This window comes from Ranitomeya variabilis, chromosome 4, assembly GCF_051348905.1.
Source record: "Ranitomeya variabilis isolate aRanVar5 chromosome 4, aRanVar5.hap1, whole genome shotgun sequence".
In the NCBI taxonomy this organism is placed as follows: Eukaryota; Metazoa; Chordata; class Amphibia; order Anura; family Dendrobatidae; genus Ranitomeya; species Ranitomeya variabilis.
The window spans coordinates 223,408,454-223,434,464 of record NC_135235.1 but is presented as its reverse complement, the minus strand read 5'-3'; the positions used below and the strand labels follow the sequence as shown (position 1 = coordinate 223,434,464).

At 48.9% G+C, this 26,011-nt stretch overlaps 1 protein-coding gene across 2 annotated transcripts in view; it reads right to left on the bottom strand.

The window, feature by feature from the left end:
- Nucleotides 1-24,630, bottom strand: part of LOC143770441 (sialic acid-binding Ig-like lectin 13) — a 153,124-nt gene extending 128,494 nt beyond the window's left edge. The window contains exons 1-3 of one of the 2 annotated variants that reach the window (XM_077260066.1): nucleotides 24,471-24,630; nucleotides 23,446-23,562; nucleotides 17,104-17,493 (exon numbers count right to left, since the gene is read on the bottom strand). In XM_077260066.1, coding sequence (XP_077116181.1) covers nucleotides 17,104-17,493; nucleotides 23,446-23,488 — 433 coding nt within the window. In that variant the 5' untranslated portion in view covers nucleotides 23,489-23,562; nucleotides 24,471-24,630. The remainder of the gene's footprint in view (nucleotides 1-17,103; nucleotides 17,494-23,445; nucleotides 23,563-24,470) is intronic. The other variant, XM_077260065.1, reaches the window with a different exon arrangement.
- Between the last annotated feature and the right edge of the window lie 1,381 nt (nucleotides 24,631-26,011).

Here is a 26,011-nt window from a genome sequence, read left to right as displayed (position 1 = left end):
CAGTGGGGTCCTCTCTCTCCTGTAGAGTGTAAGATCTTATGGTCAGTGGGGTCCTCTCTCTCCTATAGAGTGTAAGCTCTTATGGTCAGTGGGGTCCTCTCCCTCCTGTAGAGTGTAAGATCTTATGGTCAGTGGGGTCCTCTCTCTCCTGTAAGATCTTATGGTCAGTGGGGTCCTCTCTCTCCTGTAAGCTCTTATGGTCTGTGGGGTCCTCTCTCCCACGTAGAGTGTAAGCTCTTATGGTCAGTGGGGTCCTCTCTCTCTCTCCTGTAGAGTGTAAGCTCTTATGGTCAGTGGGGTCCTCTCTCTCCTGTAGAGGTAAGCTCTTATGGTCAGTGGGGTCCTCTCTCTCTCTCCTGTAGAGTGTAAGCTCCTATGGTCAGGGAGGTCCTCTATCTCCTGTAGAGTGTAAGCTCTTATGGTCAGTGGGGTCCTCTCTCTCCTGTAAGCTCTTATGGTCTGTGGGGTCCTCTCTCCCCTGTAGAGTGTAAGCTCTTATGGTCAGTGGGGTCCTCTCTCTCTCTCTCTCTCCTGTAGAGTGTAAGCTCTTATGGTCAGTGGGGTCCTCTCTCTCCTGTAGAGGTAAGCTCTTATGGTCAGTGGTGTCCTCTCTCTCTCTCCTGTAGAGTGTAAGCTCTTATGGTCAGGGAGGTCCTCTATCTCCTGTAGAGTGTAAGCTCTTATGGTCAGTGACGTCCTCTCTTTCCTGTAGAGTGTAAGATCTTATGGTTAGTGGAGTCCTCTCTCTCCTGTAGAGTGTAAGATCTTATGGTCAGTGGGGTCCTCTCTCTCCTGTAGAGTGAAAGCTCTTATGGTCATCGCGGTCCTCTCTCTCTCCTATAGAGTGTAAGATCTTATGGTTAGTGGGGTCCTCTCTCTCCTGTAGAGTGTAAGCTCTTATGGTCAGCGAGGTCCTCTCTCCTGTAGAGTGTAAGATCTTATGGTCAGCGGGGTCCTCTCTCTCCTGTACAGTGTAAGCTCTTATGGTCAGTGGGGTCCTCTCTCTCCTGTAGAGTGTAAGCTCTTATCGTGAGTGGGGTCCTCTCTCTCCTGTAGAGTGTAAGCTCTTATGGTCAGCGGGGTCCTCTCTCTCTCCTGTAAAGTGTAAGCTCTTATGGTCAGTGGGGTCCTCTCTCCTGTAGAGTGTAAGCTCTTATGGTCAGTGGGGTCTTCTCCTTCCTGTAGAGTGTAAGCTCTTATGGTCAGTGGGGTCCTCTCTTTCCTGTAGAGTGTAAGCTCTTATGGTCAGTGGGGTCCTCTCTTTCCTGTAGAGTGTAAGCTCTTATGGTCAGTGGGGTCCTCTCTCTCCTGCATAGTGTAAGCTCTTATGGTCAGTGGGGTCCTCTCTCTCCTGCAGAGTGTAAGCTCTTATGGTCAGTAGGGTCCTCTCTCTCCTGTAGAGTGTAAGCTCTTATGGTCAGCGGGGTCCTCTCTCTCTCCTGTAAAGTGTAAGCTCTTATGGTCAGCGGGGTCCTCTCTCCTGTAGAGTGTAAGCTCTTATGGTCAGCGGGGTCCTCTCTCCTGTAGAGTGTAAGCTCTTATGGTCAGTGAGGTCCTCTCTCTCTTGTAGAGTGTAAGCTCTTATGGTCAGTGGGGGTCCTCCCTCTTCTGTAGAGTGTATGATCTTATGGTCAGTAGGGTCCTAGCTGTCTCCTGTAGAGTGTTAGCTCTTATGATTAGTGGGGTCCTCTTTCTACGGTAGAGTGTAAGCTCTTATGGTCAGTGGGGTCCTCTCTCTCCTGTAGAGTGTAAGATCTTATGGTCCGTGGGGTCCTCCCTCTCCTGTACATTGCAAGCTTTTATGGTCAATGAGGTCTTCTCCTTCCTGTAGAGTGTAAGCTCTTATGGTCAGTGGGGTCCTCTCTCTCTCCTGTAGAGTGTAATCTCTTACGGTCAGTGGGGTCCTCTCTCTCCTGTAGAGTTTAATCTCTTACGGTCAGTGGGGTCCTCTCCCTCCTGTAGAGTGTAAGCTCTTATCGTCAGTGAGGTCCTCGCTGTCTCCTGTAGATTGTCAGCTCTTATGATCAGCTAGGTCCTCTCTCTCCTGTAGAGTGTAAGCTCTTATGGTCAGTGGGGTCCTCTCTCTCCTGTAGAGTGTAAGCTCTTATGGTCAGTGGGGTCCTCTCTCTCCTGTAGAGTGTTAGCTCTTATGTTCAATGGGGTCCTCTCTCTCCGGTAGAGTGTAAGATCTTATGGTCAGTGGGGTCCTCTCTCTCCTGTAGAGTGTAAGATCTTATGGTCAGTGGGGTCCTCACTCTCCTGTAGAGTGTAAGCTCTTATGGTCAGTGGGGGCCTCTCTCTCTTGTAGAATGTAAGATCTTATGGTCTGTGGGGTCCTCTCTCTTCTGTAGAGTGTAAGATCTTATGGTCAGTGGGGTCCTCTCTCTCCTGTAGAGTGTAAGCTTTTTTGGTCAGTGGGGTCCTCTCTCTCCTGTAGAGTGTAAGATCTTATGGTCAGTGGGGTCCTCTCTATCCTGTAGAGTGTAAGCTCTTATGGTCAGTGTGGTCCTCTCTCTCTTGTAGAGTGTAAGCTCTTATGGTCAGTGGGGTCCTCCCTCTTCTGTAGAGTGTATGATCTTATGGTCAGTGGGGTCCTCTCTCTCCTGTAGAGTGTAAGCTCTTATCGTCAGTGGGGTCCTCTCTCTCTTGTAGAATGTAAGATCTTATGGTCTGTGAGGTCCTGTCTCTCCTGTAGAGTGTAAGATCTTATGGTCTGTGGGGTCCTCTCTCTCCTGTAAAGTGTAAGCTCTTTTGGTCAGTGGGGTCCTCTCTCTCCTGTAGAGTGTAAGATCTTATGGTCTGTGGGGTCCTCTCTCTCCTGTAGAGTGTAAAATCTTATGGTCAGTGGGGTCCTCTCTCTCCTGTAGAGTGTTAGCTCTTAAGGTCAGTGGGGTCCTCTCTCTCCTGTAGAGTGTAAGATCTTATGGTCGGTGGGGTCCTCGCTCTCTCCTGTAGAGTGTAAGCTCTTATGGTCATTGGGGTCCTCTCTCTCCTATAGAGTGTAAGCTCTTATGGTCAGAGGGGTCCTCTCTCTCCTGTAGAGTGTAAGATCTTATGGTCAGTGGGGTCCTCTCTCTCCTATAGAGTGTAAGCTCTTATGGTCAGTGGGGTCCTCTCCCTCCTGTAGAGTGTAAGATCTTATGGTCAGTGGGGTCCTCTCTCTCCTGTAAGATCTTATGGTCAGTGGGGTCCTCTCTCTCCTGTAAGCTCTTATGGTCTGTGGGGTCCTCTCTCCCATGTAGAGTGTAAGCTCTTATGGTCAGTGGGGTCCTCTCTCTCTCTCTCCTGTAGAGTGTAAGCTCTTATGGTCAGTGGGGTCCTCTCTCTCCTGTAGAGGTAAGCTCTTATGGTCAGTGGGGTCCTCTCTCTCTCTCCTGTAGAGTGTAAGCTCTTATGGTCAGGGAGGTCCTCTATCTCCAGTAGAGTGTAAGCTCTTATGGTCAGTGGGGTCCTCTCTCTCCTGTAAGCTCTTATGGTCTGTGGGGTCCTCTCTCCCCTGTAGAGTGTAAGCTCTTATGGTCAGTGGGGTCCTCTCTCTCTCTCTCTCTCCTGTAGAGTGTAAGCTCTTATGGTCAGTGGGGTCCTCTCTCTCCTGTAGAGGTAAGCTCTTATGGTCAGTGGTGTCCTCTCTCTCTCTCCTGTAGAGTGTAAGCTCTTATGGTCAGGGAGGTCCTCTATCTCCTGTAGAGTGTAAGCTCTTATGGTCAGTGACGTCCTCTCTTTCCTGTAGAGTGTAAGATCTTATGGTTAGTGGAGTCCTCTCTCTCCTGTAGAGTGTAAGATCTTATGGTCAGTGGGGTCCTCTCTCTCCTGTAGAGTGTAAGCTCTTATGGTCATCGCGGTCCTCTCTCTCTCCTATAGAGTGTAAGATCTTATGGTTAGTGGGGTCCTCTCTCTCCTGTAGAGTGTAAGCTCTTATGGTCAGCGAGGTCCTCTCTCCTGTAGAGTGTAAGATCTTATGGTCAGCGGGGTCCTCTCTCTCCTGTACAGTGTAAGCTCTTATGGTCAGTGGGGTCCTCTCTCTCCTGTAGAGTGTAAGCTCTTATCGTGAGTGGGGTCCTCTCTCTCCTGTAGAGTGTAAGCTCTTATGGTCAGCGGGGTCCTCTCTCTCTCCTGTAAAGTGTAAGCTCTTATGGTCAGTGGGGTCCTCTCTCCTGTAGAGTGTAAGCTCTTATGGTCAGTGGGGTCTTCTCCTTCCTGTAGAGTGTAAGCTCTTATGGTCAGTGGGGTCCTCTCTTTCCTGTAGAGTGTAAGCTCTTATGGTCAGTGGGGTCCTCTCTTTCCTGTAGAGTGTAAGCTCTTATGGTCAGTGGGGTCCTCTCTCTCCTGCATAGTGTAATCTCTTATGGTCAGTGGGGTCCTCTCTCTCCTGCAGAGTGTAAGCTCTTATGGTCAGTAGGGTCCTCTCTCTCCTGTAGAGTGTAAGCTCTTATGGTCAGCGGGGTCCTCTCTCCTGTAGAGTGTAAGCTCTTATGGTCAGCGGGGTCCTCTCTCCTGTAGAGTGTAAGCTCTTATGGTCAGTGGGGGTCCTCCCTCTTCTGTTGAGTGTATGATCTTATGGTCAGTAGGGTCCTATCTGTCTCCTGTAGAGTGTTAGCTCTTATGATTAGTGGGGTCCTCTTTCTACGGTAGAGTGTAAGCTCTTATGGTCAGTGGGGTCCTCTCTCTCCTGTAGAGTGTAAGATCTTATGGTCCGTGGGGTCCTCCCTCTCCTGTACATTGCAAGCTTTTATGGTCAATGAGGTCTTCTCCTTCCTGTAGAGTGTAAGCTCTTATGGTCAGTGGGGTCCTCTCTCTCTCCTGTAGAGTGTAATCTCTTACGGTCAGTGGGGTCCTCTCTCTCCTGTAGAGTTTAATCTCTTACGGTCAGTGGGGTCCTCTCTCTCCTGTAGAGTGTAAGCTCTTATCGTCAGTGGGGTCCTCGCTGTCTCCTGTAGAGTGTAAGCTCTTATAATCAGCTAGGTCCTCTCTCTCCTGTAGAGTGTAAGCTCTTATGGTCAGTGGGGTCCTCTCTCCTGTAGAGTGTAAGCTCTTATGGTCAGCGGGGTCCTCTCTCCTGTAGAGTGTAAGCTCTTATGGTCAGTGGGGGTCCTCCCTCTTCTGTTGAGTGTATGATCTTATGGTCAGTAGGGTCCTCTCTCTCCTGTAAAGTGTAAGCTCTTATGGTCAGCGGGGTCCTCTCTCCTGTAGAGTGTAAGCTCTTATGGTCAGCGGGGTCCTCTCTCCTGTAGAGTGTAAGATTTTATGGTCAGTGGGGTCCTCTCTCTCCTGTAGAGTGTAAGCTCTTATGGTCATCGCGGTCCTCTCTCTCTCCTATAGAGTGTAAGATCTTATGGTTAGTGGGGTCCTCTCTCTCCTGTAGAGTGTAAGCTCTTATGGTCAGCGAGGTCCTCTCTCCTGTAGAGTGTAAGATCTTATGGTCAGCGGGGTCCTCTCTCTCCTGTACAGTGTAAGCTCTTATGGTCAGTGGGGTCCTCTCTCTCCTGTAGAGTGTAAGCTCTTATCGTGAGTGGGGTCCTCTCTCTCCTGTAGAGTGTAAGCTCTTATGGTCAGCGGGGTCCTCTCTCTCTCCTGTAAAGTGTAAGCTCTTATGGTCAGTGGGGTCCTCTCTCCTGTAGAGTGTAAGCTCTTATGGTCAGTGGGGTCTTCTCCTTCCTGTAGAGTGTAAGCTCTTATGGTCAGTGGGGTCCTCTCTTTCCTGTAGAGTGTAAGCTCTTATGGTCAGTGGGGTCCTCTCTTTCCTGTAGAGTGTAAGCTCTTATGGTCAGTGGGGTCCTCTCTCTCCTGCATAGTGTAATCTCTTATGGTCAGTGGGGTCCTCTCTCTCCTGCAGAGTGTAAGCTCTTATGGTCAGTAGGGTCCTCTCTCTCCTGTAGAGTGTAAGCTCTTATGGTCAGCGGGGTCCTCTCTCCTGTAGAGTGTAAGCTCTTATGGTCAGCGGGGTCCTCTCTCCTGTAGAGTGTAAGCTCTTATGGTCAGTGGGGGTCCTCCCTCTTCTGTTGAGTGTATGATCTTATGGTCAGTAGGGTCCTAGCTGTCTCCTGTAGAGTGTTAGCTCTTATGATTAGTGGGGTCCTCTTTCTACGGTAGAGTGTAAGCTCTTATGGTCAGTGGGGTCCTCTCTCTCCTGTAGAGTGTAAGATCTTATGGTCCGTGGGGTCCTCCCTCTCCTGTACATTGCAAGCTTTTATGGTCAATGAGGTCTTCTCCTTCCTGTAGAGTGTAAGCTCTTATGGTCAGTGGGGTCCTCTCTCTCTCCTGTAGAGTGTAATCTCTTACGGTCAGTGGGGTGCTCTCTCTCCTGTAGAGTTTAATCTCTTACGGTCAGTGGGGTCCTCTCTCACCTGTAGAGTGTAAGCTCTTATCGTCAGTGGGGTCCTCGCTGTCTCCTGTAGAGTGTAAGCTCTTATGATCAGCTAGGTCCTCTCTCTCCTGTAGAGTGTAAGCTCTTATGGTCAGTGGGGTCCTCTCTCCTGTAGAGTGTAAGCTCTTATGGTCAGCGGGGTCCTCTCTCCTGTAGAGTGTAAGCTCTTATGGTCAGCGGGGTCCTCTCTCCTGTAGAGTGTAAGCTCTTATGGTCAGCGGGGTCCTCTCTCCTGTAGAGTGTAAGCTCTTATGGTCAGTGGGGGTCCTCCCTCTTCTGTAGAGTGTATGATCTTATGGTCAGTAGGGTCCTAGCTGTCTCCTGTAGAGTGTTAGCTCTTATGATTAGTGGGGTCCTCTTTCTACGGTAGAGTGTAAGCTCTTATGGTCAGTGGGGTCCTCTCTCTCCTGTAGAGTGTAAGATCTTATGGTCCGTGGGGTCCTCCCTCTCCTGTACATTGCAAGCTTTTATGGTCAATGAGGTCTTCTCCTTCCTGTAGAGTGTAAACTCTTATGGTCAGTGGGGTCCTCTCTCTCTCCTGTAGAGTGTAATCTCTTACGGTCAGTGGGGTCCTCTCTCTCCTGTAGAGTTTAATCTCTGACGGTCAGTGGGGTCCTCTCTCTCCTGTAGAGTGTAAGCTCTTATCGTCAGTGGGGTCCTCGCTGTCTCCTGTAGAGTGTAAGCTCTTATGATCAGCTAGGTCCTCTCTCTCCTGTAGAGTGTAAGCTCTTATGGTCAGTGGGGTCCTCTCTCCTGTAGAGTGTAAGCTCTTATGGTCAGCGAGGTCCTCTCTCCTGTAGAGTGTAAGCTCTTATGGTCAGCGGGGTCCTCTCTCCTGTAGAGTGTAAGCTCTTATGGTCAGCGGGGTCCTCTCTCCTGTAGAGTGTAAGCTCTTGTGGTCAGTGGGGGTCCTCCCTCTTCTGTAGAGTGTATGATCTTATGGTCAGTAGGGTCCTAGCTGTCTCCTGTAGAGTGTTAGCTCTTATGATTAGTGGGGTCCTCTTTCTACGGTAGAGTGTAAGCTCTTATGGTCAGTGGGGTCCTCTCTCTCCTGTAGAGTGTAAGATCTTATGGTCCGTGGGGTCCTCCCTCTCCTGTACATTGCAAGCTTTTATGGTCAATGAGGTCTTCTCCTTCCTGTAGAGTGTAAGCTCTTATGGTCAGTGGGGTCCTCTCTCTCTCCTGTAGAGTGTAATCTCTTACGGTCAGTGGGGTCCTCTCTCTCCTGTAGAGTTTAATCTCTGACGGTCAGTGGGGTCCTCTCTCTCCTGTAGAGTGTAAGCTCTTATCGTCAGTGGGGTTCTCGCTGTCTCCTGTAGAGTGTAAGCTCTTATGATCAGCTAGGTCCTCTCTCTCCTGTAGAGTGTAAGCTCTTATGGTCAGTGGGGTCCTCTCTCCTGTAGAGTGTAAGCTCTTATGGTCAGCGGGGTCCTCTCTCCTGTAGAGTGTAAGCTCTTATGGTCAGCGGGGTCCTCTCTCCTGTAGAGTGTAAGCTCTTATGGTCAGCGGGGTCCTCTCTCCTGTAGAGTGTAAGCTCTTATGGTCAGTGGGGGTCCTCCCTCTTCTGTAGAGTGTATGATCTTATGGTCTGTAGGGTCCTAGCTGTCTCCTGTAGAGTGTTAGCTCTTATGATTAGTGGGGTCCTCTTTCTACGGTAGAGTGTAAGCTCTTATGGTCAGTGGGGTCCTCTCTCTCCTGTAGAGTGTAAGATCTTATGGTCCGTGGGGTCCTCCCTCTCCTGTACATTGCAAGCTTTTATAGTCAATGAGGTTTTCTCCTTCCTGTAGAGTGTAAGCTCTTATGGTCAGTGGGGTCCTCTCTCTCTCCTGTAGAGTGTAATCTCTTACGGTCAGTGGGGTCCTCTCTCTCCTGTAGAGTTTAATCTCTTACGGTAAGTGGGGTCCTCTCTCTCCTGTAGAGTGTAAGCTCTTATCGTCAGTGGGGTCCTCGCTGTCTCCTGTAGAGTGTAAGCTCTTATGATCAGCTAGGTCCTCTCTCTCCTGTAGAGTGTAAGCTCTTATGGTCAGTGGGGTCCTCTCTCTCCTGTAGAGTGTAAGCTCTTATGGTCAGTGGGGTCCTCTCTCTCCTGTAGAGTGTTAGCTCTTATGTTCAATGGGGTCCTCTCTCTCTGGTAGAGTGTAAGATCTTATGGTCAGTGGGGTCCTCTCTCTCCTGTAGAGTGTAAGATCTTATGGTCAGTGGGGTCCTCACTCTCCTGTAGAGTGTAAGCTCTTATGGTCAGTGGGGGCCTCTCTCTCTTGTAGAATGTAAGATCTTATGGTCTGTGGGGTCCTCTCTCTTCTGTAGAGTGTAAGATCTTATGGTCAGTGGGGTCCTCTCTCTCCTGTAGAGTGTAAGCTTTTTTGGTCAGTGGGGTCCTCTCTCTCCTGTAGAGTGTAAGATCTTATAGTCAGTGGGGTCCTCTCTATCCTGTAGAGTGTAAGCTCTTATGGTCAGTGTGGTCCTCTCTCTCTTGTAGAGTGTAAGCTCTTATGGTCAGTGGGGTCCTCCCTCTTCTGTAGAGTGTATGATCTTATGGTCAGTGGGGTCCTCTCTCTCTTGTAGAATGTAAGATCTTATAGTCTGTGGGGTCCTGTCTCTCCTGTAGAGTGTAAGATCTTATGGTCTGTGGGGTCCTCTCTCTCCTGTAGAGTGTAAGCTCTTTTGGTCAGTGGGGTCCTCTCTCTCCTGTAGAGTGTAAGATCTTATGGTCTGTGGGGTCCTCTCCTGTAGAGTGTAAAATCTTATGGTCAGTGGGGTCCTCTCTCTCCTGTAGAGTGTTAGCTCTTAAGGTCAGTGGGGTCCTCTCTCTCCTGTAGAGTGTAAGATCTTATGGTCGGTGGGGTCCTCGCTCTCTCCTTTAGAGTGTAAGCTCTTATGGTCATTGGGGTCCTCTCTCTCCTATAGAGTGTAAGCTCTTATGGTCAGTGGGGTCCTCTCTCTCCTGTAGAGTGTAAGATCTTATGGTCAGTGGGGTCCTCTCTCTCCTATAGAGTGTAAGCTCTTACGGTCAGTGGGGTCCTCTCCCTCCTGTAGAGTGTAAGATCTTATGGTCAGTGGGGTCCTCTCTCTCCTGTAAGATCTTATGGTCAGTGGGGTCCTCTCTCTCCTGTAAGCTCTTATGGTCTGTGGGGTCCTCTCTCCCATGTAGAGTGTAAGCTCTTATGGTCAGTGGGGTCCTCTCTCTCTCTCCTGTAGAGTGTAAGCTCTTATGGTCAGTGGGGTCCTCTCTCTCCTGTAGAGGTAAGCTCTTATGGTCAGTGGGGTCCTCTCTCTCTCTCCTGTAGAGTGTAAGCTCTTATGGTCAAGGAGGTCCTCTATCTCCTGTAGAGTGTAAGCTCTTATGGTCAGTGGGGTCCTCTCTCTCCTGTAAGCTCTTATGGTCTGTGGGGTCCTCTCTCCCCTGTAGAGTGTAAGCTCTTATGGTCAGTGGGGTCCTCTCTCTCTCTCTCTCTCCTGTAGAGTGTAAGCTCTTATGGTCAGTGGGGTCCTCTCTCTCCTGTAGAGGTAAGCTCTTATGGTCAGTGGTGTCCTCTCTCTCTCTCCTGTAGAGTGTAAGCTCTTATGGTCAGGGAGGTCCTCTATCTCCTGTAGAGTGGAAGATCTTATGGTTAGTGGAGTCCTCTCTCTCCTGTAGAGTGTAAGATCGTATGGTCAGTGGGGTCCTCTCTCTCCTGTAGAGTGTAAGCTCTTATGGTCATCGCGGTCCTCTCTCTCTCCTATAGGGTGTAAGATCTTATGGTTAGTGGGGTCCTCTCTCTCCTGTAGAGTGTAAGCTCTTATGGTCAGCGAGGTCCTCCCTCCTGTAGAGTGTAAGATCTTATGGTCAGCGGGGTCCTCTCTCTCCTGTACAGTGTAAGCTCTTATGGTCAGTGGGGTCCTCTCTCTCCTGTAGAGTGTAAGCTCTTATCGTGAGTGGGGTCCTCTCTCTCCTGTAGAGTGTAAGCTCTTATGGTCAGCGGGGTCCTCTCTCTCTCCTGTAAAGTGTAAGCTCTTATGGTCAGTGGGGTCCTCTCTCCTGTAGATTGTAAGTGCAGCGCCCCAGAGTCCTGGTCGTTGCAGTAGCATGGTTCAGCCACTAAGGGGGGCCATGCTGCGTTCGATGGCACGGAAGGAGTTCTCTGAGCAGGTATCACAGTCACCAATACATTTCACAGCTGGGCCTCCGGGGGGAGCTAAGGGTGCTATTCATTAGGCCACTCCCCACCATAGTGGGTAAACTGGGGGTCAGGCAGGAAGTTAGAGAGAACGCTGACGGGATTGAACGGAGCAACACCTGGTGGCAGAGGGTGTTGTGAAGGGAGAGACTGTAGGGTCTCTGCCAGGGGTGGGATCCTGGCAGAGGCTTGGCATGGAAAGAACGTAAAGGGACCGTGCCTGCTCAGCATAGCGGCGGTGCCCAAGGAAGGACTAAGAAGCGAGATAGATTGTGCTGAGTGAGAAACGAAATCAAGCGAAAGGAGATACCAGTGAGGGTTGTGCTGAAAGAGGCAGCACCTTACTGAGGCGCACTACCGGTGGCCGGAACGCCGAGGAGGTAAAGAGTTTCAAGCCATACCTCAGACCTACGGCAGGGCAGTTAGCTTGAGGCGGACTGTCTCACGCATCACCCAGGAAGGCAAAAGGGGGGTACCAACAGGAGAGGGGCGCAGATAGAGTCCCGGAAGATCTCCGAGCCTCCCCGTCATACGGGTGCGTTCCTACCATAGTATCTGGAGGGACGAGGAAGATCATTGCGAATTAAGTTGTTGTGAGGGAACACGAGAAACAGACACAACAGTTGTGGGGTACTTTCCGTAAGCACAGCAGGGAAGGACTGCAACACATAGCGCTAGAAGGAAGGCACCGATTTCCACCTGCAAGGAGAGCTCTGGAAGTGCCATTGGACCGGCCGGACTTGCGCAGCCTGGTGAGCCGTATTCCGGACTGAGGACCCAGAGAGCTTCAGTAAAGAGGTAAAGAGACTGCAACCTGGTGTCCTCGTTATTTACCGCGACCTGCACCCCACAACTGCACCGCTACAACATCACTTATTGCACCGGACGTCCCCCACTGACAGACAGGGCCACGGACCGGGTCTAGCCACCGTGACAACCCCAGGACTGAGACCTAGAGGCCCGGCTCCGGGTACCCCTCGGCCCTGCGGCGGTGTGGGGGCGCTCCAACTTGGCGTCACGAACAGGATCTACTTAAGCCTGAAGAATCAGGTCATGTGTGCCTAGAGACTGTGATTTATTGTGTGTGGACTGAACTTTATCGCAAGACTGTGTGCTGTGCCAGTTGCCGCCAAAATCCGCCGCCATTGCAGCGCTGAGGAGAGCGCAGGAAGAGAAGAAGGGCGTGGAGTGGGCGTAGACGAGCTGGAGCGCGCAAAGAATAATGGCCGCCCAGTCTAAGTATTTTTGTGTCTTGAGGACGTGCCCGTCAACCGCCGAGGTCCGCCTCTTGATTCTGGCCGGAGGGTGGAGACCATGGGGACGGGGCCGCCCGCGAAAGAGACCGCGGGAAAACGACCTAGAAGAAGGAAAAAAGATGGCGGCATCCAGAGCACCAGGCGGAACTGATCCGGCGCGGCCTGAAGATATACAGCCTGAGGTAACCTCAGGGGCGCCCACACTGCGGGGTTCGACTTCAACGAGGCCACCGATGGGACGACCCCCCCCGCCGATGTCCGCGGAGTGTGCGGCTGCAGCCGAGACCCGGCAGCTGGCACGCCGCCTGAAGCATGACGCCCGTGTGCTGGCGCGGATGGGGCAACCCACAGAAATCCGCCTGTCCCCAGTGTCCCCTGCTTCTGCTCACCTGGCCGCGTCCGAGGATGCACCACCGACGCCGGGCTTAAAAATAATTCCGGATGCGGAACATTACCGGCGTCTGACGGCAGCCTGGCGGAGCCGGTCCCAGCCCGCCGAGCCGATGGACCTGATAAGCCCCCCCGAGATCCCACCGTCACACTGGGGTGTGGTGGTGGCCTTTAACTCCCAGCATGGACAGGGGATAATCCAAGAGATCGGGGAGCCACTACAAGTTCGCGTGGAAAGGACAGAGGTGGAGCCGAGCAGCGGGAGATTCGACTGTAACTTGGAGCCAGGTGATGCTGTCACCTACACACGGTGGAGGAGGGCCGCGGGTGAAACAGGGTGGATAGCCCGCGGCGTGCAGCGGTGTGTTGCTTTCCAGGCTGCTGCAGGGGTACCGGAAGACGATACCCCGGCGAAGAAAACTGCAGAGCCCGGTCCCGCGGAACCACCAGAGGACCGACATCATCGTGCCCCGGGGGAACGCATACAGTTGCCGACAGCCAGGATCTCCCAGCGAGGGATTCTGGCCCTGCTAGGACCGGAGCGACGCCCTGGCTCATCAGAACGATCTGTGGGATTGGTGAGGCCAGAAAGAAGACCCCCTGCTGCATCCCGACGGTAAAAGTGATGTTACTAATGAAAAATGTAAATAGTTAACTGTTCATTCCTTTAACTGTTCCTGTTTGCTGCTAAACCCGTCTAGGGTTAAAGGTGACCCCTTTGTTGACCCGGGGTCACTGTTGTTTTCCTGAAGTTTATACAGTTTTAAAAAAGAGAACTGCAGAAATCATGAACTGCGCATGATTCAAACTTTCCCTTGTAAATAGTTTGCACTTTCTTAAAGGTGCTCCCTACTGGTTTTAGTCAAAAGACACTTTGCGAAGAAACCGTTCCTACTGGTCCTAGTTAAAGACACTTTGTGAAGATACCGGACCGGAACTTTGCATGAGACTGGTAGGCTGAGAAGACGAGCTACCTCAGAGAGACCTGGTCCCCTCTTAAAGGGGATGTGAAGAATTGTACTTGAAAGCGATACTGTTACAGAACAGTAATGTGGTAATGATGCCTTGAAAAGAAAATGTAACTGTTTTACATGCCGAGTTATATGTGTTGAATTTGTTAAAATGTGAAATTTGAATAATGTTTTGAAGACAGGAAAGATGCAGAGAGCCCGTAGGGGTAGAAGTAGAGGTCTGCATAGTTGAAAGTAAGAGAAGTAATAATAAGGGTGAGGATAGAAGGTAAACCCTGCGTCCCCATTGAAAAGTTACTTTATTGCTAAGGACAGAGAGTGAACCCGTAGGGGTTAGAGAGTGAGTCCTTAAAGGGGCCGAGTAGAGCTGGCTCAGAGTTCTTCAACCGAAAGGAATGTTATGTCTATACTGTGTATAGTAGCGAAAGGCAGTAGGCCCTGGCTGAACAGGGCGGTCCTGTAGAAGAAAGGAGAGGCAGTAGGTCTGGTGCCGTAGGGACAGGCGGTCCTGCAGGTTCACAAGAAGGAGAATGTAAAGTTGAAATGCCTTATAATGTGATTATAGGAAGGCCTTTGATAGACTAAGAGTGTGAGTTTCTTAAAGGCAATGTTAATTTATTATTTCAAAAATTGCACTAAATAGAATACCCGGTTGGGTAACAGAAGTTATTTATACTCTGTAAATTATAAGGTTAATTATGTTTGTAACGTTACAAGTGTCCTCACCTCCCATAAAGGGAAGCCTACTTAAGTATACTTATTGTTATTTGCACTCAACAAAATTGTATGTCTTTTTGCTAACCTGTATTGTTGTTTTTCTTCCCAGTCCCGGAGTACTGTGTTTAACCAGGGGGGAGTGCAGCGCCCCAGAGTCCTGGTCGTTGCAGTAGCATGGTTCAGCCACTAAGGGGGGCCATGCTGCGTTCGATGGCACGGAAGGAGTTCTCTGAGCAGGTATCACAGTCACCAATACATTTCACAGCTGGGCCTCCGGGGGGAGCTAAGGGTGCTATTCATTAGGCCACTCCCCACCATAGTGGGTAAACTGGGGGTCAGGCAGGAAGTTAGAGAGAACGCTGACGGGATTGAACGGAGCAACACCTGGTGGCAGAGGGTGTTGTGAAGGGAGAGACTGTAGGGTCTCTGCCAGGGGTGGGATCCTGGCAGAGGCTTGGCATGGAAAGAACGTAAAGGGACCGTGCCTGCTCAGCATAGCGGCGGTGCCCAAGGAAGGACTAAGAAGCGAGATAGATTGTGCTGAGTGAGAAACGAAATCAAGCGAAAGGAGATACCAGTGAGGGTTGTGCTGAAAGAGGCAGCACCTTACTGAGGCGCACTACCGGTGGCCGGAACGCCGAGGAGGTAAAGAGTTTCAAGCCATACCTCAGACCTACGGCAGGGCAGTTAGCTTGAGGCGGACTGTCTCACGCATCACCCAGGAAGGCAAAAGGGGGGTACCAACAGGAGAGGGGCGCAGATAGAGTCCCGGAAGATCTCCGAGCCTCCCCGTCATACGGGTGCGTTCCTACCATAGTATCTGGAGGGACGAGGAAGATCATTGCGAATTAAGTTGTTGTGAGGGAACACGAGAAACAGACACAACAGTTGTGGGGTACTTTCCGTAAGCACAGCAGGGAAGGACTGCAACACATAGCGCTAGAAGGAAGGCACCGATTTCCACCTGCAAGGAGAGCTCTGGAAGTGCCATTGGACCGGCCGGACTTGCGCAGCCTGGTGAGCCGTATTCCGGACTGAGGACCCAGAGAGCTTCAGTAAAGAGGTAAAGAGACTGCAACCTGGTGTCCTCGTTATTTACCGCGACCTGCACCCCACAACTGCACCGCTACAACATCACTTATTGCACCGGACGTCCCCCACTGACAGACAGGGCCACGGACCGGGTCTAGCCACCGTGACAACCCCAGGACTGAGACCTAGAGGCCCGGCTCCGGGTACCCCTCGGCCCTGCGGCGGTGTGGGGGCGCTCCATAAGCTCTTATGGTCAGTGGGGTCTTCTCCTTCCTGTAGAGTGTAAGCTCTTATGGTCAGTGGGGTCCTCTCTTTCCTGTAGAGTGTAAGCTCTTATGGTCAGTGGGGTCCTCTCTTTCCTGTAGAGTGTAAGCTCTTATGGTCAGTGGGGTCCTCTCTCTCCTGCATAGTGTAATCTCTTATGGTCAGTGTGGTCCTCTCTCTCCTGCAGAGTGTAAGCTCTTATGGTCAGTAGGGTCCTCTCTCTCCTGTAGAGTGTAAGCTCTTATGGTCAGCGGGGTCCTCTCTCTCTCCTGTAAAGTGTAAGCTCTTATGGTCAGCGGGGTCCTCTCTCCTGTAGAGTGTAAGCTCTTATGGTCAGTGAGGTCCTCTCTCTCCTGTAGAGTGTAAGCTCTTATGGTCAGTGGGGTCTTCTCCTTCCTGTAGAGTGTAAGCTCTTATGGTCAGTGGGGTCCTCTCTTTCCTGTAGAGTGTAAGCTCTTATGGTCAGTGGGGTCCTCTCTCTCCTGTAGAGTGTAAGCTTTTATGATCAGTGGGGTCCTCTCTCTCGTGTAGATTGTAAACTGAAGGTTTTTGTCATGAAAATCATAATACTAACTTCACTTTCATGTTATGGGTTAATATAGTCAATAAAAATTGGTCTTATCAAAATATTGGAAATCTTGTGTTCAGTGTGATATTGATTAAAATTTTACTTTTCAGAGGTTATATACTTGTTAATGCTAATAGCTGGTTATATTGTGTGTGTATATATTTATATATATATATATATATATATATATATATATATATATATATATATATATACACTCACCGGCCACTTTATTAGGTACACCATGCTAGTAACGGGTTGGACCCCCTTTTGCCTTCAGAACTGCCTCAATTCTTCGTGGCATAGATTCAACAAGGTGCTGGAAGCATTCCTCAGAGATTTTGGTCCATATTGACATGATGGCATCACACAGTTGCCGCAGATTTGTCGGCTGCACATCCCAAAGATGCTCCATACAAGGCAGGATGGATCCATGCTTTCATGTTGTTTACGCCAAATTCTGACCCTACCATCCGAATGTCGCAGCAGAAATCGAGACTCATCAGACCAAGCAACGTTTTTCCAATCTTCTACTGTCCAATTTCGATGAGCTTGTACAAATTGTAGCCTCAGTTTCCTGTTCTTAGCTGAAAGGAGTGGTACCCGGTGTGGTCTTCTGCTGCTGTAGCCCATCTGCCTCAAAGTTCGACGCACTGTGCGTTCAGAGATGCTCTTAGGCCTACCTTGGTTGTAACGGGTGGCGATTTGAGTCACTGTTGCCTTTCTATCAGCTCGAACCAGTCTGCCCATTCTCCTCTGACCTCTGGCATCAACAAGGCATTTCCGCCCACAGAACTGCCGCTCACTGGATTTTTTTTCTTTTTCAGACCATTCTCTGTAAACCCTAGAGATGGTTGTGCGTGAAAATCCCAGTAGATCAGCAGTTTCTGAAATACTCAGACCAGCCCTTCTGGCACCAACAACCATGCCACGTTCAAAGGCACTCAAATCACCTTTCTTCCCCATACTGATGCTCGGTTTGAACTGCAGGAGATTGTCTTGACCATGTCTACATGCCTAAATGCACTGAGTTGCCGCCATGTGATTGGCTGATTAGAAATTAAGTGTTAACAAGAAGTTGGACAGGTGTACCTAATAAAGTGGCCAGTGAGTGTATATATATATATATATATATATATATATATATATATATATATATATATAAAAATATATATATATATATTTACAGTATATTAATTAGGACTGTTTTTTCGTGTAAAAATGTGATGGAGTAACATGGCTGTAATGTGGATGATGCAGTTGGCAAATACTTCATGGGGTGCGGCACCTTCTACTTATAGATGTTATATAACTGGTAGTACGGTGACATAGAGCACATACACTGCTATATCTGACCATCACTGCCGGATACACTCACACTTACCGGTCACAGTAATGGCGGTTATTGCTTCTCTGTTATAATTATATTTCAATGTACTGGATCTACTTTCTACAAATCTGAAGTAATAAATCCCATTGTCTTCTTCCTTGGCATCAGTGATTGTCAGGGTGCAGTCTCCAGTATCGGGATTTCCCGTTAGGTGGAAGTTTGTTTTTTTCACAGCAGTGGATCTATCGTTGGTGGCTACGATATAATACACATTTTCAGGTGCCTGCCTCCGTATCCAGTACCCAGAGGTATTGTTGAATGTCTTTCTACCGTCAGCGATGAAGGAGCATGGAATCGTCACACAGAGACCCTCCTGTACACTGACACTAGAATTCACGCTGATATCAAAGCCCGGCACTGGAAAAGGCACCTGGCACACGATACCTGTAGAAGGATGAAACATGTCATCGTTAAATATCAGGAATTTTATTTCTCAAATAATTCACAAATATATTGAGTTTTTCTTACTATTATATATCTTCTTTTATAGGACATCAGATCCCCCACCATCAATCAACTGTTATCAGGGGCAGTCGGATCTGCACAGTGTATGAGCGGACCGCTTCTTTCAATCAAACTATAAGTGTTAAAAAGTTTTATACTTTCATCAAATATGGTTTTTTTTTTTAGTTTTTACATTTTATTTTTTTTTAACTGTGGAATAGAAATTTTATATTTTTCTTTTTTTATTTAGTCTTTTTCACATTACAGTTTTTTGGTTACTACAGGGAATTTGAATCTGCATCATTTGATCATATTTTTTATATATTGCATTTTTTTCAGTCCTTGCTCTCCCGTGATGCCCCGTTTGGATGGGGCGACATTGGGTACAAGAACAGATGCGCAAGCAGCATCTTATGGTCAACAGCAGCCATTTTAGATAGCTCTAGTTGCTGCTTTTAGTGGCTGCAGGGCGGCTGGCACCCGTCCCATGTGTAGCGGGGTTGGAATCTGAGCTCACCACACCACACTTCACACTCCAGTCCACCAGGGGGAGCCTTGCTCCTATCTACTAGGGCACTCCTCACAATAGGGTAAAACTGGTAGGCTGGATAGAAAGTTAGTCAGAAGCTGAGGGGCTTTGCCCAGGCAACACCTGTCAGGCAGACAGGGGGAAAAGGAGGAACATCGGAGCTGCAGCCAGAGGGTCCCTGACAGGGGTGGGATCCTGTCGGAGGCCTAGCGGGACAGAAAGGCACAGAGCTGCGCCTGCCCCACGTGCGGCAGCATCCTAAGAAAGCACACAAAGAGAATTGTATTGTAGAGGGTGAAAAACGAAGTCATAGCACAAGGAGATAACACCAGAAGGAGTTCTGCCCTGAAATAGGCTGCCTCCTTCTGAGGTGCGTAGCCGGTGGCCGGAACACCGAGGGAGCAACCGTCTCCAAGCCTTCCTCCAGAGACTGACAGGACAGTCAATTCCAAGTTGGCTGCCCGACCTTAATACCTAGGAGACACGGTGGCAACTGGTGGAGGTCGGGGCATCTCTAGGGTCCCTATAAAAAGCCTCAGGCCATCAGTCATATGGGTTTGTCCTATCCACACCATCTGGGGGACAGGGAGGAAGAAATAACATCTAGAAGATCTACAACAGTTGTGAGGACCTTACCGAGAAGCTCAGCAGGGAGGTAATACAACACACGTGCTAGAGGAAGGCTACTGATTTCCACCTGGATAGGGGGACTCTGGATTTGCCTTCAGACCGGCCGGACTCTGCCTGCCCTGTGGTCCGTACCCTGGACTGTGGATGCTGAAGTCTTCAGTAAAGGTAAAGAGACTGCACCCTTGTGTCCTCGTTATTCACTGTGCCTTACATCATCCACCATCACCATCTACACTTCTGGGAAGCCCTGGGGATACACTTCACCTGTGGGGAGGTATACCATCTAGCTGCCATAACATCACCCCAGTGGATTCCTCACAGCAGCGTCTGTCACCCTGATCGAATACCACAGGTGGCGTCATGAACATTATCCCTTTAAAGACCTTTCCCTTTTAATACAGACGTCCCTAGGGCCACAGACCGGGTCAGCCACCATGACATCCCCCTAGAGAACCGAAGGTCCCGGCTCCGAGTACCGCACTGCCCTACTGGGGTGATCCATCTTTGGCGTCACGAACAGGATCTACTTAGGCCTGAAAATCGGGTCATGTGCGCCTAAGAACTGTGCAAGAACTGTATCTGAACTGCGATTTACTAAAGGACTGTGTATTGCAAAAGACCGCCAAAATTCCCGCCAAAACCGCCGCCATTACAGCGCAACAAGGAGCGCAGGAGAAGAAGAAGGGAGTGGAGTTGTGGGCGTGAACGAACTGAGAAGAGCGAAGAATAATGGCCGCCAAGTCTAAATATCTTTGTACCGTGAGGACATGTCCGTCAGCAGCCGAGATCCGCCTCCTGATCCTCAATGGCGGGCGGAGACAACAAAAACAAAACTGCCCCAGAAGGAGAGAGCGGGAAAAAGACCAGGAAGAGGCGAACCATGTGGAGGATGCCATGGCAAGCTGCCCAGAACCAGAGCGTGGGGTCGGAGCCGAGGACTCCCCCAGCTACCCGGTGGGGCACCGTGACCAGGCCTCCACCGTTAACGCTGACTTCCTGCAGGCCGGAGTGGATGAGCTGATCAACCAACTTCTGCAGCTGTGGGTGACCACCAAGGCCGCATGCCAGATAATGCCTGCAGAGGGCCCGCCAGCACCATCACCGACACCGCTCCCTGCGCCGCTACAGGAGCCACTGCCAGCACCGTCGCAGGTGATGCCGCCAACAGAACCAGCCGACAGCAGGGGCACCGCTGCGACAGGTAAGGATGCTGACCCTGCCCCAGTGAGAGAAGACCTACTGATAGGCCCCGTCACAGCGTCACCTACCCGCGGTACCCGCAGACTCCAGCGTCTCGAGCCCTGGGACCAGTCCACGGGCATGGAGCAATTCTTGAAGGCCCCAATTGCGCCCACCACCCTGCTGGGTGAAGTGTACGCGGAGCGGACTGTGTACCGCTAGGTGAATCCTGGACCAGATTTCATAGGGTTCCCCGGTGCAGAAACACAAAAAGGAGAGACTTTTGAGGTTCTAAGTTGGGAGGACTACCAAGCCCAGCTTGCTCGTCAGTGGGAGGAGACGGAAGAGAGACACCAGGCCCAACGCAAGGCCCATGACCAACGCAACCTAGCAGTCAAGGCCAAGGCCCGCAAGGACCATACCGCCCACCAGGCCCCGCGTAAGCAGGGCACAGTTGTAGCTTTCAAACTCAGAGGGAGATGGGGCTTCATCAAGGAGCAAGGACTGTATGCGGAGGTCTTTGTGAACTGGAGGGATGTGGAATCCCACCTCTGGGAAGGCCACCCAGACCGAGACCTTTACCCGGGAGACACCGTCACCTACACCAGACATTTCTGTGAGAAAGGCTGGTTCTCTCTAAATGTGCACAAGAAAAGGGACACTCTGGCACATCACGCCAAAGCACCAGCTAAGTCGTCTCCTGTGGCAATGACGCCACCTCACGTCCAAATGACTGCTACGACCACCACGACTACTGTTACTCCCACATACACTGCTACTCGGATCACCACCTGCACTGTCACCACGACTGAAACTGTTGTGGCTGCTGAGCCAACACCCGTGGTGACCCATGCAAGGGTTAACTTTTAAAGGGATCCCCTGTTTAAAGGGATCCTATGTTTTTGCACAAGTTTTTCTACTTTTACCAAAGAACTGCAGAATCATGAACTGTGCATGATCACAAACTGCTGTGCCTGTAAATAGTTTGCACCTTCTTAAAGGTGCTCTCTACTGGTTTTACAAAGGAGGCTTTTACAGAGACTGCCTCTTAACAGAAACTGCTGTTAATTATGCTGTAAAAATAACTGCTTTGCCTTACAGATCTGAAGAAAAACCCGTTGATGCGGCAGAATTCCGAGTCAGGATTACACGTCTTGTAGCCCACCCAAGACCAACGTTCGGGGGTTCATAAGGGGTCCCTCATATTGCATCACGTCACCTTTGAACTGACTTGAATATTGATGATGTGATTGTTTGCCTTACCTCAGAAAAAGACTTGGGTTTCCTCTTAAAGGGAATGTTAGTTTGTTGCACTTTGCTCAAGAGTGATAATGTTGTTTTAGATAGTTAGATAGTAATAATGTTTATACATAGCTGATAGTATGTAGCCAAGAATAGGAAATAAATTAAAAGAAAGATACAGTGAACCCATAGGGGGGGTGACACCTGTTCTGCATTTCAATAGAGTGAACCCATAGGGGTTAGTGAGTCACTTAGTGAGCCTTAGGTAGTTAGTTAAAAGACTTTGCACTTGGAGAAGAATAACTGTTTGATGCTTGAATAAAGAAAATGTTAATTTATTGTCTTGTAATTGCACTTAGTAGTTAATAGATAGTATACCTGTATGGGTAATAGTATTTCATAGTTAGCGCATCTGACAATGTAAATATGTTCTTGTTTGCAACGTTCAAGTGTTCTCACCTCCCATAAAGGGAAGCACTGTTATATTAACTTGTTTTATAGCATTTCAAAATTTTGCATGTCTTTTGTTAACCTGTAATTGTTGTTTTCTTTTCCCAGTCCGGGAGTACTGGATTTAACGAGGGGGGGAGTGCAGCGCCCCAGAGCCCTGGTTGTTGCAGTGATGTCATTCTTCCACCAGGGGGAGTGATATCACGTCTGATGGCAATAAAGGAGATCTTCCTATCACAAACCATACACCACACTTCACACTCCAGTCCAGCAGGGGGAGCCTTGCTCCTATCTACTAGGGCACTCCTCACAATAGGGTAAAACTGGTGGGCTGGATAGAAAGTTAGTCAGAAGCTGACTGGGCTTTGCCCAGGCAACACCTGTCAGGCAGACAAGGGGAAAAAGAGGAACATCGGAGCTGCAGACAGAGGGCCCTTGGCAGGGGTGGGATCCTGTCGGAGGCCTAGCGGGACAGAAAGGCACGAAGCTGCACCTGCCCCACGTGCAGCAGCATCCTAAGAAAGGACACAAAGAGAATTGTATTGTAGAGGGTGAGAAACTAAGTCATAGCACAAGGAGATAACACCAGAAGGAGTTCTGCCCTGAAATAGGCTGCCTCATTCTGAGGCGCGTAGCCGGTGGCCAGAACACCAAGGGAGCAACCGTCTCCAAGCCTTGCTCCAGAGACCGGCAGGACAGTCAATTCCAAGTTGGCTGCCCGACCTTAATACCTAGGAGTCACGGTGGCAACTTGTGGGGGTCGGGGCGTCTCTAGGGTCCCTGTAAAAAGCCTCAGGCCATCAGTCATACAGGTTTGTCCTATCCACACCATCTGGGGGACAGAGAGGAAGAAATAACATCTAGAAGATCTACAAAAGTTGTGAGGACCTTACTGAGAAGCTCAGCAGGGAGGTACTACAACACACAGGTGCTAGAGGAAGGCTACTGATTTCCACCTGGATATGGGGACTCTGGATTTGCCTTCAGACTGGCCGGACTCTGCCTGCCCTGTGGTCCGTACCCTGGACTGTGGATGCTGAAGTCTTCAGTAAAGGTAAAGAGACTGCACCCTTGTGTCCTCGTTATTCACTGCGCTTTACATCATCCACCATCACCATCTACACTTCTGGGAAGCCCTGGGGATACACTTCACCTGTGGGAAGGTATACCATCTAGCTGCCATAACATCACCCCAGCGGACCACTCACAGCAGTGTCGGTCACCCTGACCGAATACCACAGGTGGCGTCACGAACATTATCCCTTTAAAGACCTTTCCCTTTTAATACGGACGTCCCTAGGGCCACAGACCGGGTCAGCCACCGTGACATCCCCCTTGAGAACCGAAGGACCCGGCTCCGAGTACCCCACTGCCCTACTGGGGGTGATCCATCTTCATCACAGATGATGATGAGGTTGAAGCAGCACATCATTCCGCCCATGCCCCCCATACATCCTCAGTATAACACAGTCTCATTATGTAGCCATTATATAGACAGGTCTTCAGTCTCCAGAACTCACTGAAATAGTTAGAACATAAAATTTTCATTAAACAAGATAAAGAAAACATTATTGACCTCACACATGGGAGACCCCGATGGCTGAGAACAAGTTGCATTTAAAAAAAAAAAAAAATGTTCAGTGCCGTCCTGGATCTGGGATTATGGTGGTATATTATCCTCGTGTAATGAAACTTGTGTTTTATTTATTTGTACAATTGCCAAAACCTAAAAAGTATCAGAAAATCAATGGAGCACTAAAATCTGCGGCAGAGGCCAAGGATACTGTGTGATCTAAAATGTGCCAAAATAAACTGCACCTTACACTACATCCAAATCCAATATATCAGTGTGCAGGACTCACCTTTCCAGATGAGAGGGAGGACAGCCAAAATACTGAGCCCCATGATGTGGGGCTTTGTGTGCTTCTTCTTGATACTGAGATTATCTTTTGGTTGAGATGTTGGATGGATTGTAGATTCTATGGAACAAATAATATTTCACTTTCTGTCGCTTCTGTTGATTTTTAGGAGTAAAGTTTTAAAAAAAACTTTATCTATTATCTATCTAGTATCTATATTTTTATCTATCTATTATCTATCTATCATCTATCTATCTATCTATCTATCTACCTATCTATCTATCTATCTATCTATCTATCTATCTATCTATCTATCTATCTATCTATCTATCTATTATCTATCTTTTTATCTATCATCTATCAATCTATCTATCTATTATCTATCTATCTATCTATCTATCTATCTATCTATTATCTATCTTTTTATCTATCATCTATCAATCTATCTATCTATCTATCTATCTATCTATCTATCTATCTATCTATCTATCTATCATCTACCTATTATTAGCACGGTGGCGCAGTGGTTAGCATTGCAGCGCTGGAGTCCTGGGTTCAAATCCCACCAAGGACAACATCTGCAAAGAGTTTGTATGTTCTCCCTGTGTTTGCATGGGTTTCCTCCCACATTCCAAAGACATACTGATAGGAAATTTAGATTGTGCGTCCCAACGGGGACAGCGATGATAATGTGTGCAAACTGTATAGCGCTGCGGAATATGTTAGCGCTATATAAAGATAAAGATTATATATCTAGCTATTATTTATCTATCTTCTATATATCAAATTCGAGGAATCTTTATTGGCAGGACTGAATACACATGAATAGGAATGATGGATGAGACACAGTCTGGGGCTATGGAAGTCCATGACATATCATAGTTCTCTTCCTCAGCCTACGGCCGCCCTCACATACTGCGCTGCTCTCTATAACAGTAAGTGACATTAGTAATATCCTGCGCAGTTTTTCGTTTTACATTAAATATAACACAGAACATATATATATATAAAGAATAATCTGCTCTCACCCTGTAAAGTATAGAATATTAGAAGGTTAGTGTGCAGCCACCACAGCCCCTCGGCACTTCTGCTCTGTGTTTCTTCTTCTGTCTCCTGAGTCTTCCTCTTGCTTTGCTTACTATGATCTTTCTGTCACTCATTGCTTAATGTTTCTATTTTGTAATTTCCTCGTCTTCCACTTCCTCTTTTTTTTTTTACTAAAGTGTCCTCTTTTGTTTTCTGTAAAATACTTTATCTTATTGTAATGTATTAGTAGGTCATGGAACACACAGACACTTATAGAAATCGATTTTTGTCTCACTTGTCAAAACAAACAAAAAAAAAACAATAAAGAAAAGTTAAATGGTCTAATCTTCACTGGTGTAACTTCCACATAGAGTGAATATTATAATAGTCACAGTTATAATTTAGCTTGAAAATGAATCTGCGGTATCTGTCTCTATAGTTATAATGACCAAAGATCGCATGAAAGTGGAATGTGCAGGGAAATAAAGAGCCGATTAACGATGCAACATTTCTACTGAAATGCTATAATTGCAAAAATGATTGTTAGGCTACTTTCACACTAGCGTTTTTCTGCGGACGTCTAAGGCCATGTTTACACTTTGCGGGTTTTACCGCGGATCCGCAGCAGTTTCCATTGCGTTTACAGTTACATGTAAACCCTATGGAAACCGCAATCCGCTGTGCACATGCTGCGGGAAAAACCGCGCAGAAACACAGCGGTTTACATTCCGCAGCATGTCACTTCTTTGTGCAGAATCGCTGTGATTCTGCACCCATAGGAATGCATTGATCCGCTAACTTCCTGCATGGGGCTGTGCCTACGATGCGGGAAGTTAGCAGATAATGTGCGGTTGCTACCCGGGGTGGAGGAGAGGAGACTCTCCTCCAGGCCCTGGGAACCATATTAGTGTTAAAAAAAAGGAATAAAAATAAAAAATAATGATATACTCACCTCTCAGCATGGCACGCGGCCGTCCGGTGGCAGGGTTGCTGTGCGAGCAGGGCCTGAGGTGACGTAGTGGTCACATGACCGTGACGTCGCGGTTACATGACCGTGACGTCACGAAGGTCCTTCTCGCACAGCATCTTTGGAACCAGACCGCCGCATGCAGCGCCGAGGAGATCGGGACGTCAGAGGGTGAGTATAACCATTTTTTAAATTATTTTTAACATTACTATTGATGCTGCATATTGCTGCATATGCAGCATCAATAGTATAGGAGTAAACCCGCTGCGGAAACCGCAAGACTAAACGTGATAAATCTGCAGGGATAACCGCAGCGGTTTTGCCCTGCAGATTTATCAAATCCGCTGTGGGAGAACCCACAGAGGACCCGACCTACATGTGCACATAGCCTAAAAGCGTTTTTTTCCCATAGACTTGTATTGGCGACGCATCGCGATGCATTGTCATGTGTTGTGTACGTCGTGCGACGGTTGCGTCGAAAATTGGCAACACGTCGTCTGGAAAAACGTTGATTGTAACGTTTTTTGTCTGCGCCGGGAAAACGTGTCGCGACGCATCCTGCGGCATGCGTCGTTG